The sequence below is a fragment of the Rhyacophila brunnea genome, unplaced genomic scaffold (genome assembly GCF_057557595.1).
Source record: "Rhyacophila brunnea isolate RB1 unplaced genomic scaffold, BYU_Rbru_1.0 scaffold_7, whole genome shotgun sequence".
NCBI lineage: Eukaryota > Metazoa > Arthropoda > Insecta > Trichoptera > Rhyacophilidae > Rhyacophila > Rhyacophila brunnea.
Window position 1 is genome coordinate 32940023 of NW_028233339.1, and position 20093 is coordinate 32960115.

Below are 20093 nucleotides of genomic sequence, written 5' to 3' on the forward strand. Positions count from 1 at the left end.
GGTTGGCATCACTGACTCGTAGATCGTACCATAGATAATATACCTAAATCCGTAGTCAGGTTTTTGACAGGTGAAAGCTTCAGTGCTGCCATATTTTTGTCACCAAATTATACGCGCTCGAATAAATTGAATTATAGTATTTCGGCAAAAATTATAGTACGCGTTGTTTTCGGTTGAATATAATATTATTACTTAGGTATATTTTTTTGCTTCTCACAAAAAATAACGGGAAATTTGAAAAATACTCAGGCGCTTTTCATTAACTGTTCCGGCAAAAAAAAAATACCGGCGAAAATGGGAAATAACAAAGAGATTGGACTCCTTCAATCTTGGGAAATAAGGTGTCAAATCAAAGCCGAGGAATTTTTGTTCTCTCTCTCTCAATAAAAAAAGTACAAAAAAAATCAGTACAAAAACTGTGGCTTATTAAAATTATTAATATAAGAAAATATTATTTAAATAAGTTTCAAGGCGCTCTTCGATTGGCTAAATTGAAACGTTCTAATTGAGGGTATTTTCAGAATTTATCGTAGTGAGGTTGGCAAAAAATAATGTATTTTTGATGCTGGCAGTATTTTTTATTAATTAAAAAAGGCCTACATCTATGGTTGACAAGTAATTTTGTTTTGGAATGGAGTGGGTGTTACCTTTCTGTTGTTGTTTCTACTTTTTTCAAGATGCTTGTGTCACTAAGGATGTTTAGTCTGTTTACAGCCTTTATTTCGTAACAAAGTGCATTATACATTGTCAACCAGTGCCTTCGATAACATTGCATATTCATTAACCGCACTGTATGTCACTCAAAATGGCCAGTGATTTATGGTCATGTGCCTGTTGCTCTGATGCAGTAGGATGTTGGCTGAGGCTTAAGTTGACACCGGAGGAGATAGAACAGAGATATAGGAGTAAAGAGATCGATCGGATCTTAGAAAAGGACAAGCAAGTTTTTCGCCGGCAAGTAAAACTATTGCTTCTCGGAGCTGGCGAAAGTGGAAAGTCAACATTCTTGAAACAGATGAGAATCATTCACAGGGTTAAGTTTGAGCCGGAATTGATGAAGGAGTACCAACATATTATCTATCAGAATATCGTAAAAGGGATACAAGTGCTTGTGGATGCCCGTGACAAGCTGGTCATACCGTGGGAGAATCCTCGTAATTTAGATATAGGCCAACAAGCAGTACATTTCAATAGCACTGCTACTCTGGATGGAAGGCTGTTCATGCATTACGCGCCTCACATCCAATCCTTATGGCAAGATCGAGCCATTAAACGAGCTTATGAACGAAGGCGCGAGTTTCAACTAGTAAGGATTTATTTCACACTATTATTTTACATAATGATAGTTATAGTAGTTTGGATGCAATACTATGTGCCCAAGATATGACATTTTTAGAATTTATTTTAATGTCATGTGTGGTAAATACTAGTAGAGTAATAGCCCGTTTACACGTGTATGGATTTGTTGGCAACGATAGTGTAAAAATTAAACTATCCTGACAATAACAGCTTACATGCAAAGGTGCGACTCGCCAATCTCATTCTTCAAGCTTAAGCGAGTCACGTCATTGTGTGGTGCTATGTAGGAGGTTGTCAAAATGCTCTGCACGTATGTTCGTAATTTTTCCATCACGTTTGCCACTATCGTTCTACTGCGCATGCGCATGTCATGCTAGTTACAACTATCACGTGAAAATTCAGAAGCCTTTAAACTTTTTTGATCCATGCATGCAGTCTTGCAACTTGCACGATAATATGTGTTTACATTTGCATTTTATTATTATGGTTGCGAAAATACATACTGCCGTCAGTAAATTCATGCATGTGTAAAGTGCTATAAACATGTATTATCGTTCAAGTTGCAAGACTGCATAGATGGATCAAAAAAGTTCAGCAGTTTCTGAATTTTCACGCGATAGTTGCAATTTATGCGATATTTGCGCATGCGCAGTAGACAGATAGCGCAGCACAGAAAACCTTTACACAACAATAATCAACGTATCTCGTTGACACTAGAAAAATGAGATTGACACGACAACCGACAACGTCAGTATGTAAACAGTTCTTATCGTGATAGTTTAATTTACATGCTATAGTTGGTGGTAAATCCATGCACGTGTACAAGCGCTATAAAGATAAGTATTTTTAAACAATCAGTAGGCTTTGTTGATCCACTGCTGAAGGAATACCACCATAGACATATGTCTCTTGCCATATGTTGTCGGATACTGTCCATGATACTGCAACTGTACTGGTTGAGAAGTAGAATGTCCCATAGGTTGCATCTCATTGTCAGAGCGATGAGTGATTAAGCATGTCACCACGCTGTAACAGTAGAATGTATTCACCAGGGGCTGACAAAATTTTTGTTCTTTCCAAATATGTAGCCATAGTATGTAGGTAACCAGATGACTCCAGATGATCGTACTTTCCAATTTTTAAGCGGTCACAGTAGTTTCACTGTAGAGTTCATGTTGACCTAATAAATCCCTCATACGTTAATGTGGCTAATCGCAGAATGCCAATCTCACATACTCTTGGAGTGTCCCCTTATGTTGGTTGAAAGCTATCAAGATCAGTTTGATTTTAAGTTGTGTTGATCGGCTAATGCGACCTGGCTCCACAAGAGACAATTATTTAGCAATTAGTACATTTACTGTGTCATTCATTTAGAGAAAAGATCTTTTTTCATCCAAGGCTTATAATATAGTCAGGCCGCGGCACAAAAATGTAAATTTAGATCGAAGTACATAACCTTAGAAGTAAATTAAAATTTTCAACTACCTGACTCTAGAGTGTAGACGTCGTTGCTTCTCATCTAGACTTAACACAGTGGTCAGATGGCAAAACCTGATATGTGTACTTAGTGATGGTTATCCCAACCTCCTATTACAGCATATTATAACAGACACTTAACTAACATGAAAATCATCTATCATTTCCTCCGGACTGTGTTCCCCATATGCATCACTTGGAAGAAGATATTATCTAAAAACAATTGTATTTAATGTTATCAAAGTGGGTCAAGAAATAAAAATAATTAATAGATAATAAAAATAATTAGATTTAGTCTTACTTCCACTTATTATAATGGCCTTCCGTTAAAGATTAAGCCTGTTCGCACATACAAACTCATCTCGGCAGCAATGCGTTAAATTTTGTCAATGTGATTTTGTTGTCATTCACAAAACACGTGTAACTTAATGTACTGCCGCACATAGCGTCGGTGTGACATTCTTGGTAGAAAAAAACATTTGCTTATCGCAGTATCAGATTTCACTCTACATGGGACGCAGGTAGAATAGCAAAATGTCGCATCAGCTCCTGTACAGAAGCTGCTTTATTATTCGTTTCGGTTAACTGTGTAACGTCACTGTTCCGGCATGGCTTCACCTGTGCGCGCGGAAGAGAGTTGTAATATTGCACGCGGTTTTGATTTATGACTATATATCCCAGTCAAGATGATTTTCTATGTGCGAGCGAGCCAACAGTACTCATACAAGATTAATTTTAGTAGGTATATTGATTGCATGTATGTTTATTTCCAGAGTGATTCAGTCAGCTACTTTTTTGATGAAATTGAGAGAATCGTCCGGCCCGACTACATTCCCACTCATCAGGATATTCTGCATTGCCGCAAAGCCACAAAAGGAATTTCCGAATTCACAATACACATCAACAACGTCCCGTTTGTGTTTGTCGATGTCGGGGGACAGAGGACTCAGAGGCAGAAATGGACGCAGTGCTTTGATTCTGTCACGTCCATTCTATTTCTTGTATCTTCATCAGAGTTTGACCAAGTTTTGTCTGAAGATAGGTAAGAAAACTACTGATTTACATATCGACTTTGCTAAGCTATAAAGGCATCAGTGACAATATGCAACTTCATAGCAATTTGAGAAAGTGATTTTATTGTTCATATAGTTATATTTAAAATAATTAGGTAATATGTATAATTCCATTAAATCATACATAATTTTAGATATTTTGTAGATAGAATAATATTTTTTATTATTGTTTGGTCTAAGCGGGGTTTAATTGAGGTTTAGGTTTATCCTATATTTTTCCACACTTATATATTATTACACACAGATCCATAGCCTGTTAAACCACACCCAGTAGTGTATGCCAGTTTCCATTCACTTTCTATTCCCTGGTATTATCAATAGTTATTATTATACAGGAATCAAAAGATAGTCAGTCTGATTTACGCCAGTTAATTAGCTTTGATGACACTGACATTGTAGCATAGTCGCATTTAGACTTAAGGGTCCGAGTACTCCCAATAAGTCAGAATAGAGAATATGGGATGGGGTAGGTGTGTTATGGTTAAGGTTCATGTGATGGCAATATATTAAACCATCATAAATACTTGATATATCAATAAGTCGATTGAAAACTACAATATTTAGTTATACCGAATATATTTTATGATATTATTTTAAGTGAACAATAAATTAATTAATGTGTAATATGCAATGACATTATTAATGGACGACTCACTCAATACAGTAGCTAGCAAGTAAATTCGCGCACTCGCATGTATAGGTAGACGTCACGCAATTTCATTATGCAATATCACGCATCGGGAATTTATAGAAATATGACCTTTATTGTAATGGCGTTAGAACAGTGTTTCTAATGTCAATGTTCATTTGAGCGAACCCGTTCGAACCGAACCATTCGGCAGACCTAACAAAAAGCATCAGGAATTTATAGCAATATCACCTTTATTGTAATGGCGTTAGAACAGATTATGCCATTCGGCAGACCCAACAATAAAGTGAGTGTCATTTTCTTTTCCAGATGATTCGTCCATATTAATGTCATTGGTAATATGCTTGTTGACAAAAGAATATTTTTAATAAGTCCAGTAAAACCTCGTTAGTAAGAACACGGATAATTCAAAATTCGCCAGAATTCAAAATTTTCGCGAAAAAAAAGTCCCTTGAACATTATTTTCATATAAAACCATATCTTTAATTCTATTTCGTAATTCGAAATGATTTCAGAGTCCCTGGTATACAAAAATATTCAATAAATCGTAATATAGTACACTATTTCATGAGCCACTCATTGAAAATTGTAACATTTTAAGAAGGTAATATAAATAATCCTGACATTTTATGACCCATTAACACACACGGAATCGGAAATTTCGTAGGCACATCTATGATCGTAAACGAAATTAACGAAAATCAAAATTTTTATATTTTTTCCCCTTACATTTCGTAATTCCAATTTTTTTTCGATTTTCATTCCCGTGGAATTCGTATTAACGAGGTTTTTCTGTAATAACCATGGATATCTTATGAAATTAAAATTTGTTCTCAATTTTAAAATAATATATATTCATTGTATACTTACACTATCATTATTCGCATGATGACAAAAGATAAGTCATCATAATGACGCAATATCTTTCCTACAAAGTTTACCTATTATAATTATTATCAAGCTTTTTCAACCTTTATACGGTAACTAGGCCCAGTAGAATGGCGTTGGATTCTCCTGGCAGTGCAGGCGATTCATTTAGGTGTTGATATTGTTACTTTCAAATGACACATACACCGTTCCAAAGTGATTTCATCGCAGCTGTAATGCCAGAGGAATCTGTCCTTCTACCTATATTTTTTTTTTAATGTTATCGTCCTCTAATGTTATTTTTAATGCTGATTACTGTTATAGAGGATACTACTGCAGCAAAAAAAATTTGTTTTTCAGTTTATGAATAGTCTTTGAATGTAGTTTGCTCAAAACATCTCCATCAGAATCCAGGCCATGACTCAAAATAATTGTGTAATGTGTTTTATAGTCGTGTTATCTTGCAAATGAGACATACCATTATTCAATGTAACAATATGACTCATTGTATGTAGTGTTTATGGTTATCTTTTGTATCTTATGTGGACACAGTTTAGTAATGATAATATTATTGCTTTCAAATGTTAGGATACTTTTTGCCGCACTATAATACTAAGATTTGAAGCATGTTTTCCTTTTGAGGACATGCTCTGAGACTGAGATCAGTTTGGTAAATTGGCTGCAGAGGTTTATGCATTCAATTATTATTGCATGTTGTATCAAAGAATTACATTAAATTAATTCATTTTACTTAAATGTGTTTTTTGTCACGAATGCACCCTTGATCGGCGAACTACAGACCAACTATAAATTATTTCGCCGCTTTCGTGGGATAAAATAATCTATACTTACGTGTGTTCAGGGCACAGGAGTATTATCACATTGATGTTTAGTGTTTTGTTAAGATTAAATTAATTTTAGTTAAGATTTAATTTTATGTAATAAGATGGCCATAATAAATGTATTAATCTTCACTGTAGACAGGCAGTATTTTTGTATCATGGTCATCTGACACGTGGAAGGTCCAGGGTTCAAATCATGGCTGGATAAATTGTCTTGAATCACTACACTTTGTATGTGAACTTCTATGTTTCTGTGTGAAATTTACTCAGGGGCGTTGATTTGATGTTTTTCTTTATTTATGCTTATAATTATTATGCGTTATGGTTAATTTTGCTTATTGTATTCAATTCATTTTCAGCACGTTTATCCTTTCACATACAGAATTGTGTGTGGTTTTTTTTCGATTAACATACCTACATGAATTCTTACCAGTGGATAGTGTGAAAATAGTGAAATATATATTTTTTGTTTTTGTTTTTTAGGGTTACGAATAGATTGGAAGAGGCCAAAAACATATTTGACACTATAGTTAATAATATAAGCTTCAGAGGAATCTCTATAATACTGTTCTTGAATAAGTCAGACCTTCTGGAGAAGAAGGTAGCCAACCCTGAGACTGATATCCGCTGGTACTATCCCCAGTACAAAGGCGACCCCCACTCCCTGCAGCACGTGCAGAGCTTCCTGCTGGAGATGTTCGCCAACGTGAGGCGCGAACCCAAGACCACCTTGTATCATCACTTCACCACCGCAATCGACACTCACAATATTGAAGTTGTGTTTAATTCCGTTAAAGACACTATTCTCAATAGAAACTTGGAATCTCTCATGCTGCAATAGAAGAACATGATATATTATTTATTAATCCAGAGTTTTAGTGAAGTTTCTTAATTTAATGGAAATGCTGGCAAACTAGAGCAATAAGTAATTTAATGACAAGAATATATCTTGCATATTATTCTGAATGAACAGGATCATTGAGGTGTAATGAATAATCTTTGATATGATACAATTTTGTAGTTGTCGAGACAAACAAATATTGTCTTACGGTTTGCCAGTCTTCTGTATTGCATTTTTGTGGATATTGTGATTTAGAAAACATCATCCAGTTTTTTCGTTTTAAAATAATTCTTTGACAATGGCAAATATGATAAACTTAATTTTTACATTCAATCGATATGTTAATTTCAAAGTAAATTTTGCATTTTTAGAGAAATTTTCGACACTCACATTTAAAATTATACTCTCAATCTCGAATGGTAGAATTTATTTTCAAGAACGGTTTCTTATTTGCTCAAATTAATTTGACACTGTTATGTATTTAGAGACTAAACGATTTGCCATCTGCTGAATTATGCAGGAGTTAGTAAAACCTTCAACTTATATACCAAATAACAAAATCAAACACACAACAAGGTTGATCCATAATACTTTTAAGAACTTTTAAAAATAAGCACCTCTATGCGAAATGTGTACATGTTTAAGAAAAGAAAAAAATCATATTATACTGATGCTAATATCTTGTTGGACTAAAACTTCACTCGATGTGTGGCGACAAATAAAATTGGTATTAATTAATTAAATATATATATTTTTTGTTATTCAACGAATCATTTACAAGATTTGAGAATGTAACATACATAATTTGAAAACACTTGAGATATATAGAGGCAGTCCTCGACTTTCGTACTTTATACTTTTCTTAAAATTTAGATTTTTGTCGATTCTTTGCCAGTTTTGCGTTATATCAGTTGTATTTGTTTATGTATATGTAATACACGTGAGCGAGAAACAGAGAAACTGCAGTGTTGATTTGGACAAAAAGAAATTAGAGACTCATCAAAAGCTTCATATGATCAAGACAAAGGTGGAAATAATTAGGCGTTCTGAAAGCCGCACATTTTTTGCTTCTATCGGCCGTTCGTATGACTTTAGCCGGTCTACAATATATTAAATTTTGAAAAACAAGATTATGTATAATTAAAGAATATGTTCAAAATTGTGGAAATATAACTTAAAAGCTTGTTTCCAAAAGACACAACATAGTGATGGATTAAATGGATAGATCTTTGCAATCATGCATTGATTACCAACATCAAAAATATGCCCCTCTGAGTTTTTCAATAATTCAAGGTAAGGCTCTTAGTTTGCCTGGAGATTGGAAGAATATGTTAAATGAAGATTCTAACATGGAATTTCTAGCAAGTAGAGGTCGGCTCAACAAATTTAAATTGACGTATTTTTTACATAATATTAAATTCACAGGAGAAGTTGCCGGTGTAGATAAAGTAAATGAATTTATTTTCTCATTGTCCATAATATTTTAAAATACACTTTTTGAGTTTTTTTTTTACAGTGCTCTACTTTTGTACATTCAAAATTCGTACACATTTTCAAGAAGTAATTATGTACGTAAGTCGAGGACCGCCTGTACCCATTAGATTTTTTTTTGAAAAAAATACGACCGGGTGGAAATCGGATTCGTGCCAATGTCCTTTACCATTGAACCAGCTGCCTCCTACTTACTTATGATGAAATTAGCTAATATTCATATCTCTAAAATGTCTTAAAAATTGCAATAATTTATGGCAATCGGTTTTTGAGATTTGAATTAAGGTACCATACTAAGTATATATAAATCTATATGTAGGTGTATACTTTGATTCACAGCCAATTTGTGTTTATGAAGATGCCTGAGTATATTTTGACAATGATTCTTATCTTGTCCCTCATCAGGCTCATGTTTGAACTTCATTTTTTAAGGGAGCGATCTTGAAAGCAGTATAAAAATCTGACTCCATTATTTGATGAGAAAGTGTAATTGGAAAATATTTGTATACCAGAATTAGGTGATCATTATTTGACGTAATCTGCCCTACTAATAACCTGTTTAGGTTCTCTATAATTTATTTTTTGAACGTGATAAAATCGTAGTATATTATTTGGATATTATCCATTACTGATACGAGTTAATAAATATATTTATTTAAACATTTCTTTATTATAAATCATAATTTTGCGTAAAATCAAGTAAATGTTTTATCTACCAAATATATTGAAGAAAGTCTTCTTTATAGAGATGGAGTCAAAAAATATTGTTTTTAGGCTTCATACATTCTCTCAAATGAAGTACTCGAATATATTTTTGCATACAAAAATGACATTTATGTCAAACTGGAATTTGCTCCAGTGAAGAAGATTTAACATCTTTCGTATGTACTGTAAGTTGAATTATTTTATTTTTATGTATATTATTTTTTCCCGAATAATTTTGTAATAATTGTTAATCTAGTAACTTTTCTATGTTTGCATTTTGTAATGTATCATAAAGAAGACAATACTATAATAAGTTTTTTATAATGACTACTGCCATTTGTTTGTAAAGATTAACTTATTATTGTTAATCAACATGATATTAAAATTATTGGAAATCAAATTAACATGGAATGGAACACATTTTATAAATACATCTGCATATTTTTTGAGGTAACTGACTCATGTACATTTTCATAATATGTTTTACATAAGTGGAAAGTATAATAGAGGGTATATAACTGACAGTATGTAATCATGTTTTTTTTTTAATATGAAACAACCATAATATAAAAATGTTCACGAATGATCATAATATGACTGTGGCTCCAGATAACAAAGATGTTAAGTACAATGTGAAATAATAATCCTTTAATAGAATAAAAATAATATATTCATTGTTCAGTAATTAATCAGTTAAAATTTATTGTATGTACCTATATCTAAAATAATTATTAATACTTAAATCTCTTAAAAGTTACTAATAATAATTTATTATAAATATTATTGACATTTGATGACTTGATAAATTTATTGTGTACTATGTATCTACATATAAATTAATTGAGAGATGCTGTAATTCAGCATTTTTTTTTACAGTAAAAGATTTAAAAGTGCCTTCATATCTATGCAGGGCTGGTCTCATAAATGGAACAGTTTTGATGACTAATAATGTGACAACATTACTTTTGTTTTTCGATATATAAAATGGACATACATGTAGTTATTTCAAACATTTGTTTTGAATTCAGATTTGGGTTAATGGGCCAACCGGTTAATTTAAATGTATGGTTTTCGCAGTAGGAAGCAACACTGTTCTTTAGACGTAGAATTCAAGTAGTGTCGTGTTATGACTGCGCAATAAGTTTGGCGAACGCCGATTGAGTGAATCGTCAGTCCAAATGCGCCAACTGTCTTATAAAACATAGACAAATTATTACCTACTAAATTATACTAACTCTCCATATAAATTGAAAAGGGGTAATCTCTCCTTGCCGTCAATTGTCCTGGATAAGATCTAGAGAATTTACGACAAGCCTTGTATTAACATATTTTTGGATTCGTTACGGAGATTGAAGACATTAATTATTTTGTTTTCTTTTGAAACTGCCAGTAAGTTAGTCATTATTTTTGTTATTACTAAATGCATATCTTTTGAAATGGGCAGTGCTTTGTGAAGACTCGAATTTTTATATTTCGCTTGATAATGAATAGTTAAGGTGGAGTGTAATATATAGTTAATAGTGTCAGAACTAGAAGACTTGCAATTAAATACAATTTATTGAAATTTTACCTTTCAGTGTATTAATTAATTAATCTATCTGAACACATACACAAAACAAAAGTAAATATTTTTAAAATTCAAAGATGAACTTGGAATTAAAAAAACTGTTCTGAAATGAGCATTCATTGAGTTGAAATTTTAATATTATTAATTATTTTGTATGATTATTTTTATTTGGATTAATTTTTCTATCATTCTGAAGATTAACAAAAAAATGGAACATTTTATGTAAAATGTGAAATTTTGAAATCAAAATCATTTTTATTATGTAGGATATCTAATCGATCTTCACTATTGTGAAGACAATATTCTTTGGGATAGTTTTGTAAATAATGTTGTTTTAATTGGGTTTCAAATAAAAAAATATTTGAAATAGTTACATTCTGAAAAGATGTGAATTATTATTATCTTTGATTTATATTATTTCCTTAGATTTGGTTGTGACAAAAGCAAATCGATTAATTATATTTAACTGAATGTCTCGTAATTCTCTCATTAGAGGTCACTAGTAACTATTACACTCAATCTTAAGTAAAGACATCAATAAATTGAAGAATTGCACTCTAAAGAAAGTTGAGAAATGAATCAATTTATTAGATGAACAGCTTTCAGTGCCTTGATATTTGAATTTATTGCTCAAATCTATAATTATTGTTTAATTTTAATGTTTGATATGAAATTATATTCTACTGATTTATATATATATATATACACACACTGTAAGTGATAAGAACCTATACACTTTTTTATAATTATGATAATATAAGCACAAAGAAATGTCAGCACAAAAAATGCACCAATTTTTGAAAATAGGGATTTTAATAATTTTCCAAAAAATAAATAATAAAATACAGTTGATATATCTCTTACTTTGGAAGCATACATACCTAAGTATTGTAGGATAAAAAATATTGAAGATGCACAAATGTTTGGAATCTATGGCTCTTACTAATACTATGTACATATGTATTAAGATCTATATTTGGTTTATACAAAGACATTTGCTTTCAACATGCCCGTTTCATTTATTTATTACTGTAATTTAATATTCTGTATTTCATTGTACATAATGTGTGAATTGGATATGTACACCTTAAGTCAAAATGATTATTGTAGTACAGTTTCTGTTGAAAATGATATATTGATTGTTTAAATCTAATATGTGGTATGTATTAGGATTTTGCGTCTTGAAAATTGAGATACTGCCACATTGATGATGTTGATATTTTTATGATAAAATTTGAGGAACAACTTTGAAGTATTGCAAGCAAAAACGCTTTCATAATTTGCATAAATGGATCATGCCTCTATGAAATGTGATCTTCAAATATACACTTATGCCTATTTGTATTAATCTTTAAATATATAATAATATTTTATACAAACAATATTGACTACTTTTAATAAATTCATATGTGCCTGTGAAATATATATATAAATATATATTATATCTTTTCGTTGTCCATCTGTTGAAACCTCCAATGAAAAAAATTTGTTGAAACGGTTTTTTATGCTTTTCATTTATATTATGCCGCATAGTTTAGTAATACCTTCAATGTACACCACCAAAATTAAAATATAATTAATTATAGACACCTTAATATTATAGAAGTATTTCAAACACTCGATGATGACGAGTCCTTTGTTACTTGTTACTCGGATAAATCAAATGAATAAAATGGACCTTCGTGTTTGTGCTTACTTAGCAGTTTTTTGTTTCTTAAAATTAGTTTAAATTTTGTCACATCGGAAGTTTTAACAGATCAATGACGATTTGGAGAGAATGCAAAGACAGTATTTGCCTATACTTATATTTACAAATTTCTCTATGTTGGGAATTTACAGTGCATCCATCTGGAAGTGATCTGTTCAGATGGACATAACAATCGGTGACATATATTTACTATGATTAGATTCGTGTTACACAATTGACATGAGATTTTAACAATTTTTTCGATTTTAGTTTGACTCGGGTGAATTTGTATACCTAATTAGATTTGGATGCATTTTGAATGTTCAGCATATTGTACAGTACAGTACACATGATATTTAGTACATAATATAAGAGGCTAATGATGTAGATTTTTATTTGTAGATTGAATTTCGAATATCTTTGAAGAAATGAAACACCGTAGTAGAAAATGTACATTTACTTCTATTCTATCTATCGCTATGGATATCGTTTTCCCATTACATCTTAATTCTGTCACTGACTTGATTTTGAATCTAAAGTGTCTTTAAATTTGATATTGATTGCATATTGAAGTCAATAAAAGTTATCTCACTGCTATTGTGTTATATATTTAAACTTATATTCATATATATTTTGTTCCCACACCAGTTTCGAATAGTTTGTATAAAAATAAAATTTATTGTTTATATATATGAAAATATTAATAAATGTTCTTTGTAATCTTAAGTTATTTAATTTAATGTCATAATTTAATTAATCTCTGTGTACATAGATGAGTATTTAAATGTACATCATATTATAAAATTATCTTACACGTGTCATTTTTATTTAAGAGTATGATTTAAGATCTTTCATTCCATATTTATTCATTACCTAGATGTTTCAAAATTGCAGTCATGCATAAAAAAACATTTGTAGTTATACATTTTTTAGTGTTTATTTAAGTTTTTTTAACAATGTAGTCTTCTGCCCTTTGTCAAACTGTTATTTTCTCTCTTCATATTAACGATTAGTGGTTTGCAGGTCGCTTTGCATTATTCAATGATGTGTGCATTTTGTGGTACACGCTGAAGTATGTATTTCGTTTAAGCCTAAACCAAAGAAAAACATTTAATACTGCATCAAAATAATGTTAGTCTGTTAGGTATATAAAAAATGAAACTTATTTCTCCATACAATTGCCTTTAAAAGCATGCAGTTTTCACAACGTTGGAGATAAAATTGTAATACACTATTAAAATATACGTAAGTATTTATGTCAAAAAATTGGTATTATTTATACTTGGAATTCACAAATTCAATAAATGAATTACATTTTACAATTGGCATATTATTATGTTAATGGTAAGTAGTGTCTAATTTAATTATAATAATTAGGTATTCATTTATTTTGAGCTATCTGAATTTCTTGGATATACACTTGTGTATCTTATAGTACACTAACGCATGTATGTAACAGTTATTATCTTCAAAATTGAGCATCTCTTCAACAATATAATTACTGCAATTTTGTTGCCAGGCAAGACGTGTTTATTTGAACATTGTTTTTCTACGAATTTAGGTCACAAAAATATTTCTTAATACTTCCATAGTTATTAAAATGGATGAGAAAAATTATATTTATCATGATATTATTAAATGATATAAAAATTGATGAAAGCATAACAAATCCATAAAAGCTGATATTCAAACAAGAAATATTGTGAAATATATGTATTTTATAAAATATTATATTCATATACGGTTGTGCCATAAGGCTTACGCGTTCATTTGAGATATTTTTTATGACAATTTATGAAAACCTGATTGAAAATGTACAATGCATACAAAACCAAAAACTTTGTAAATGTTGTACATACGTTAAACTTAATGTCAGTAACGTTTGGTTCTTCTGCAAGGTATTCTTTGAAAGGTTTAATGAAATTATAACCATTCGGTTGTGGTTTGAATAACATTAAGTAGAAATATATATATATTTTTTAAGTACACCGTTTTATTATTTTTGTTAAAACTTATTTATTATTAAATATAATTTTTTCCTTTTTTAAAACAACTATATTAATGAAATTTCTACTGAATTTAATGTATTTTTTTTCTGAATGTATATTTACTACATGTGTGCATTTATAAGTTGACTCCTTTTGTATTACAGTATTTGCAACTTGATTAATTTGATTTAAATTCTGTCATTGTTCTATATCTAAAAAGCGTTCATTGTTCTCACTTGAGGTGAAAATATTCTTTCTTATCTGATCCATATAATCTTATTTATATACTGTTTTGAGAAGTTTTATTAAGAATATTATTGTATATTGGTTAAAATAATTGTAAAATATGAAATATTTGTAAATAAACCATCAATTATTTTTATAATTCAATTAAAACTGTTTTCTTTTACCATTCTACACTCGTAGAGGGTCGCTTTATTAGATAGACTGAGCGGGCGCAGTGCCTGGGGCTTATGAACCTTTTAGGCATTTAACAGTGGTTTGCGTAGGATTTGGGACAGCAGGAAAAATACCAAAAGGTAAGGTCATCACTGAAAGAAAAAGTATCAATACCTACTTGGTATCAGTATCGTATCAAAAGAAAGTATTGAAACATCAGCACTTCTAAGTAACAATACATTTTTGATGGCCCTAGGGCAGAGGTCGGCAAACCGCAGCTCGCGAGTCGCAAGCGGCAATTGGGGTATTGGCAGGTGGCGCCTTTTTGCGAAATTCCCAATTCAAAATTTTTACAAAAACTTTTGCAAAATTCACAATTCAATTTTTTGTCATTGATATGTACACTTGTCTTATTATATTATAATAATGACATTATCACTAGCCTAATTATTCCTCCGTGATGCTGGATGCAAAAAGGTATGATTGTTTACTTTATGTCTCATTTTTTGGAATGCAAAAAGGTCACTTTACAACACATACAGTGGACAGTATTCCTAAATATAACATTTTTATAAACAAATAAAACGGAAAAATATAAATAGAGTTTGAAAATACCCTAAATAACTCTGATAATAATAATGCCCTCATTAGCACTGATTATTTTAGGACAGCAATATTAAATATGAGGGAATATATCGTCGTTTAAGAAACAACACCGCGGAAGTCAATTACGAGGGTGGGTCAATAAGTCCTTAGAAAAGCCGACAGGTGGCGCGACTAGTACTGTAAGCGGTTTGTTTTCATGCAGCGGCACTACCGATTCAGTATGCTGCGAAGTTTCAATCAGATTGGTCGGGTTGTTGTGTGTTTCTCGTACATTAAAATTTGCTTGTTTACAAAAATGGAGAAAATTGAGTTTAGAGCTGTTATTTAACATTTTAATATAAAAGGGTTAACAGCAAAGGAAATAAAAAATGAGTTGGATTTAGTTCACGGCATATCTGCTCCTTCACTTGCAACTATTTATAACTGGTTAAATGAATTTAAACGTGGTCGTACATCAACAAAGGATGAACCACGCTCAGGACGTCCTGTAGAGGTGACTACACCAGAAATGATCAATAAAATCCACGATATGGTGTTAAGTGACCGAAGATTAAAGTTGAGTGAGATAATTGAGGTTACAGGGATCTCAAAAGGTAGCGTCATTTCTATTTTACATGACAAATTGGGCATGAAAAAAGTTTCTGCAAGATGGGTGCCGCGTTTGCTCACAGTCGACAATAAACGCAATAGGGTGGTGGCCTCTAAAGCCCTGTTGTCGCTCATGCAACGCAATCCGGATGAATTTTTTCGTCGCTTTGTGACTGTAGATGAAACATGGATACACCACTATACTCCCGAGACGAAAGAACAGTCAAAGCAGTGGATTGCGAAAGGCGAACCATGTCCAAAGAAGGCGAAAACCGTAAAATCAGCTGGTAAGGTTATGGCTACTGTATTTTGGGATGCACGTGAAATTATTTTCGTTGACTATTTGGAAAAAGGAAAAACAATAACAGGGGATTATTATGCATTTTTATTGGACCAGCTAAAAAACGAAATTGAAGAAAAACGGCCTCATTTAAACAGGAAAAAAATCCTCTTTCATCAGGACAATGCCCGTGTTCACACATGTTTACGATCAATGGCTAAAATTGAAGAATTGAAGTTCGAATTGGTCGACCACCCACCGTATTCGCCAGATTTAGCCCCCAGTGACTTTTTCCTTTTCCCAAACTTAAAAAAATGGCTAAGTGGACAACGTTTTTTTTCAAATGAAGAAGTCATCGATCGGACAAATGCTTATTTTGAGGACCTTCCGAAAACTTATTTTTCTGACGGTTTAAAAAAAATTGAGAAACGTCTAACCAAGTGTATTGAGCTCCAAGGAGATTATGTTGAGAAATAAAAAAAAATACAAAAATAAAAACTGTTTTAATGCTTTTTTCTAAGGAATTATTGACCCACCCTCGTAATTAAAATTTTCAAAAACATTTTTTTAACTAAACACAAAAAAAATAAGTTAAAAGGTATCAATTTTCAATTTTTTGAGACGTTTTTTGTTTCCCCTGAAAATTTTAATTAATTGACTTCCGCGGTGTTGTTTCTTAAGCGACGATATGCAGAGATACCAAGAATTTTAAAATAGTAAACAAACCTTAGTATTTGTTTGAAATTCGCCCATCGCAAAAGTCATCAAATAAAATTTTACTCCATTGGACATTGACACGAGCACTTTTGAAATACAATTGCTGGATTTAACGAGCAAAGAGTTATGGAGCTCCAAATTTGTAGGTTTTGCCATAAAAATTGAAGATTTTGAGAGAGAAAAATGCAATACAATTTCACAATACGTGGAGTGCTCTAAAAGATCTGCATAAGGTAGATACTATGATTTTTAATACATGGAGTAGCCTTCCGAATTCATATAACCAGTTGAAACAAATTGCATTTGCAATTTTTACAATATTTGATTCTACATAATATGTATTATGAACAATCATTTTGAAGCATGAACAATATAAAGAGCATTTATAGAAGCCAAATAACCGATGAAAATTTGGAGTCGTGCCTGAAATTAAAAACTACAAGTAACATAACAAACATAGACTGTCCAAAAAAATTCAAGGAACATTAGTTTTAAGGAATGCGTGAAAATTATTGTGTGTAATTCATATTTCTGTAAAAATTATATTTATAATTTCAACAATAAAAACATATATTTACGTTAGTTTTATTAGGGAAAACTTCTTCACTAACTAAATAAACAATTATAACATGTAATTAATTCACTTAAATAAATCATATTTATAAAAATATATGTATGGCTCTCGAAATTTTTTTTAACCGTTGTGCTACTCATATTTGACTCCTTTGTTCCAAGAGCTTGCCGACTCCTGCCCTAGTCTTGAAATAAAAATGATGAAAAAAATGATCAACTTTGTTTTTTTCAATCTAAGAGAGAGAGAGAATTTATTATACTAAATTTTAATAACAAACATGACCATAAAATAATATGTATTTAATAACATTATATTTTATTTTATAAGTTTGACTTTAAATAAAAATTATTTTTCTTTTTAATTGTTATATATAGGTACGTATTTATTAATTAATACACTTAAATGTAAATTATCTAAAAATGTCTCAATTGAAAGCTTCATAATATATTTCTGCTAGGTGCTTCCGTTTATTTAAAATTACGTATTAGATTTTTTTTGAAAAAAATATTTGCAGTGTGATTTAAAACCCGCAACCATCGCATTCTGCGCGCTGTGATTTATATGAAATTTTTAAGGTATAGAAGGAATCATTAATCAACCTGAAATTTCCTAACAATGTGTGTCTGAAGTGTCATCAAATCGTGATCGAAATAATTACGATGTACGCAGCAACGTCCCTAGACAAAATGCCGCCCCTACGCAGCGCCAAAATGCCACTCAATTTTTGAACAGTATTTTTTTATCATCCTTTCATGACTCCAATATCTAGGAAATGTGTTTTATGGATAAATTACTGACAAAATATATACAAAAAAAAATAATTTAAATGCCATCTCTACTTCAATAGACAATATTGCGAGTCCACAGTTTCAGATACATTTAAAAACATACCTGACAACTTTTAAAACTCGCGAATCACTGGCAAAAATATTTGGATAAATTAATTAGGTAAGTATGTACCTATCTATAATATAATTCGCAAATCTGCACGTGTCATTGCTGGTCATCAAGGACATGACGTCCAAGGACAACGGAAGTAAACTAGACATCGCGAACCTGACAAAAAATTACAGTCCTGTTAAACCTTTTATGTGAATTAAAACATTTTGTTTTCAACAAGTGAGCTGATTTTTTTAAATGGAAAGATATTTCCGTTATTACTAAGTTTAGGTATCTTCTCCTATAATATGTCGTCACTGTTCTGGCAGAAGACACTAATTCGAAAAAATGACATTGAGTTAGTTATACCAAAATGTTCCTTATTTCAAACTTTTCCGTCTGGAAACCTTCTTAATAAATAAACAGTCTTTATTTTAAAGTCATCCTTTTTACGATTACTTAATAAACTCACATGATAGACTATTTCAAACATTTTAACAACTTCAAAGTCAAATTACTCAAAACTAGTATTTTCCAGTTAGTGTGTTCTGTCAGAACAGAGACGATGTATCTAATGATTCTCCTCGATTTGCCACCCTTCGAGAACTGCCGCCCCCAAGCGACGCTCAATCTGCCTACTCCCACGGGACGTCACTGGATGTACGCCAATATTAACAGAATATTATATGTTTCTGAGGGTGTTTAAATTAAGCATAAATGCATTTATAATCAATCCTCATAAAAAATATGTTGGCACGTCCAAGTTCATTCCGTCCGCCTGAAAACGTGGAAATTGCGAAGCAGAAGAAATCCTATTATATTATGTACATATAGACATACATAGAATATCACAATTAGACAACCGTGTTTTACATCCAATATTCAAATCGACTGTCTTGATTTGCAACCAGAACTTACAATTTTTCTAAGGTTTGATTCCGTTACGTTCGGTTACGGGGGCAAGTTTCATCAAATCCCGGCTCCGGTTCTTTAAACAAATCAATGGACATAGGTACTTATAGCTACGTACCCACTTTGTAATAGGTACATATATTTTGGATATTTAATTTTAATTTGAAAAGTGAAAAAGTAGGTATCCATAGTATTTTCTCGAGATATCTCAAGATACAATTTGTACGGATTGAACTACATTGGTAAAAAAACGTTAAATTTTATGTCGTAATGTATAAGTTAGTACATATCGATTAGTACATATTAATTAATACTATTCGGGGATTACTGGTTCCAGGATGAGTGATGTCCAAAAATAATAAAATATTAATATAGCAAAAATAAAAATTATGATATAATGGACCTCCAGAACCATGACATTTATAAAGAGTTCTAATTCTGGTTCTGGGTATAACAGATGCAGACAGAATTATCCTGTCCCGATTACGGTTCCAAAGTAAGTAAGGGCTTCCCATAGTTCCGTGTGTCGGTTTCGGTTTCATTTTCAGCTTTGTTTATAACCAAGTAAATATTTTGTTACTTCTAATAACGTTCTTTTGGTCAAAATTCGTTTGAAAAAATGTTTTTATAATGTGTTTGGATGTTTTTTTAAT

General features: G+C 31.3%; 1 protein-coding gene across 1 annotated transcript; it reads left to right on the forward strand.

Annotated features, from left to right (window-relative positions):
* The first annotated feature begins 583 nt into the window (after window positions 1-583).
* Window positions 584-7689, forward strand: cta (Guanine nucleotide-binding protein subunit alpha cta). Its single transcript, XM_085957565.1, has 3 exons — window positions 584-1306; window positions 3549-3817; window positions 6690-7689. Exons 1-3 carry the CDS (start codon window positions 794-796, stop codon window positions 7045-7047), a joined length of 1140 nt encoding a protein of 379 aa, XP_085813691.1. The 5' UTR covers window positions 584-793; the 3' UTR covers window positions 7048-7689.
* The last annotated feature ends 12404 nt before the right edge of the window (window positions 7690-20093 follow it).

Bases quoted from the DNA above. Each gene is read 5' to 3' on its own strand.
- cta (XM_085957565.1), top strand. From the start codon at position 794: ATGTCACTCAAAATGGCCAGTGATTTATGGTCATGTGCCTGTTGCTCT. The intron at 1,307-3,548 runs GTAAGGATTTAT...GTTTATTTCCAG, and splicing joins GAAGGCGCGAGTTTCAACTA to AGTGATTCAGTCAGCTACTT. The intron at 3,818-6,689 runs GTAAGAAAACTA...TTTGTTTTTTAG, and splicing joins CAAGTTTTGTCTGAAGATAG to GGTTACGAATAGATTGGAAG.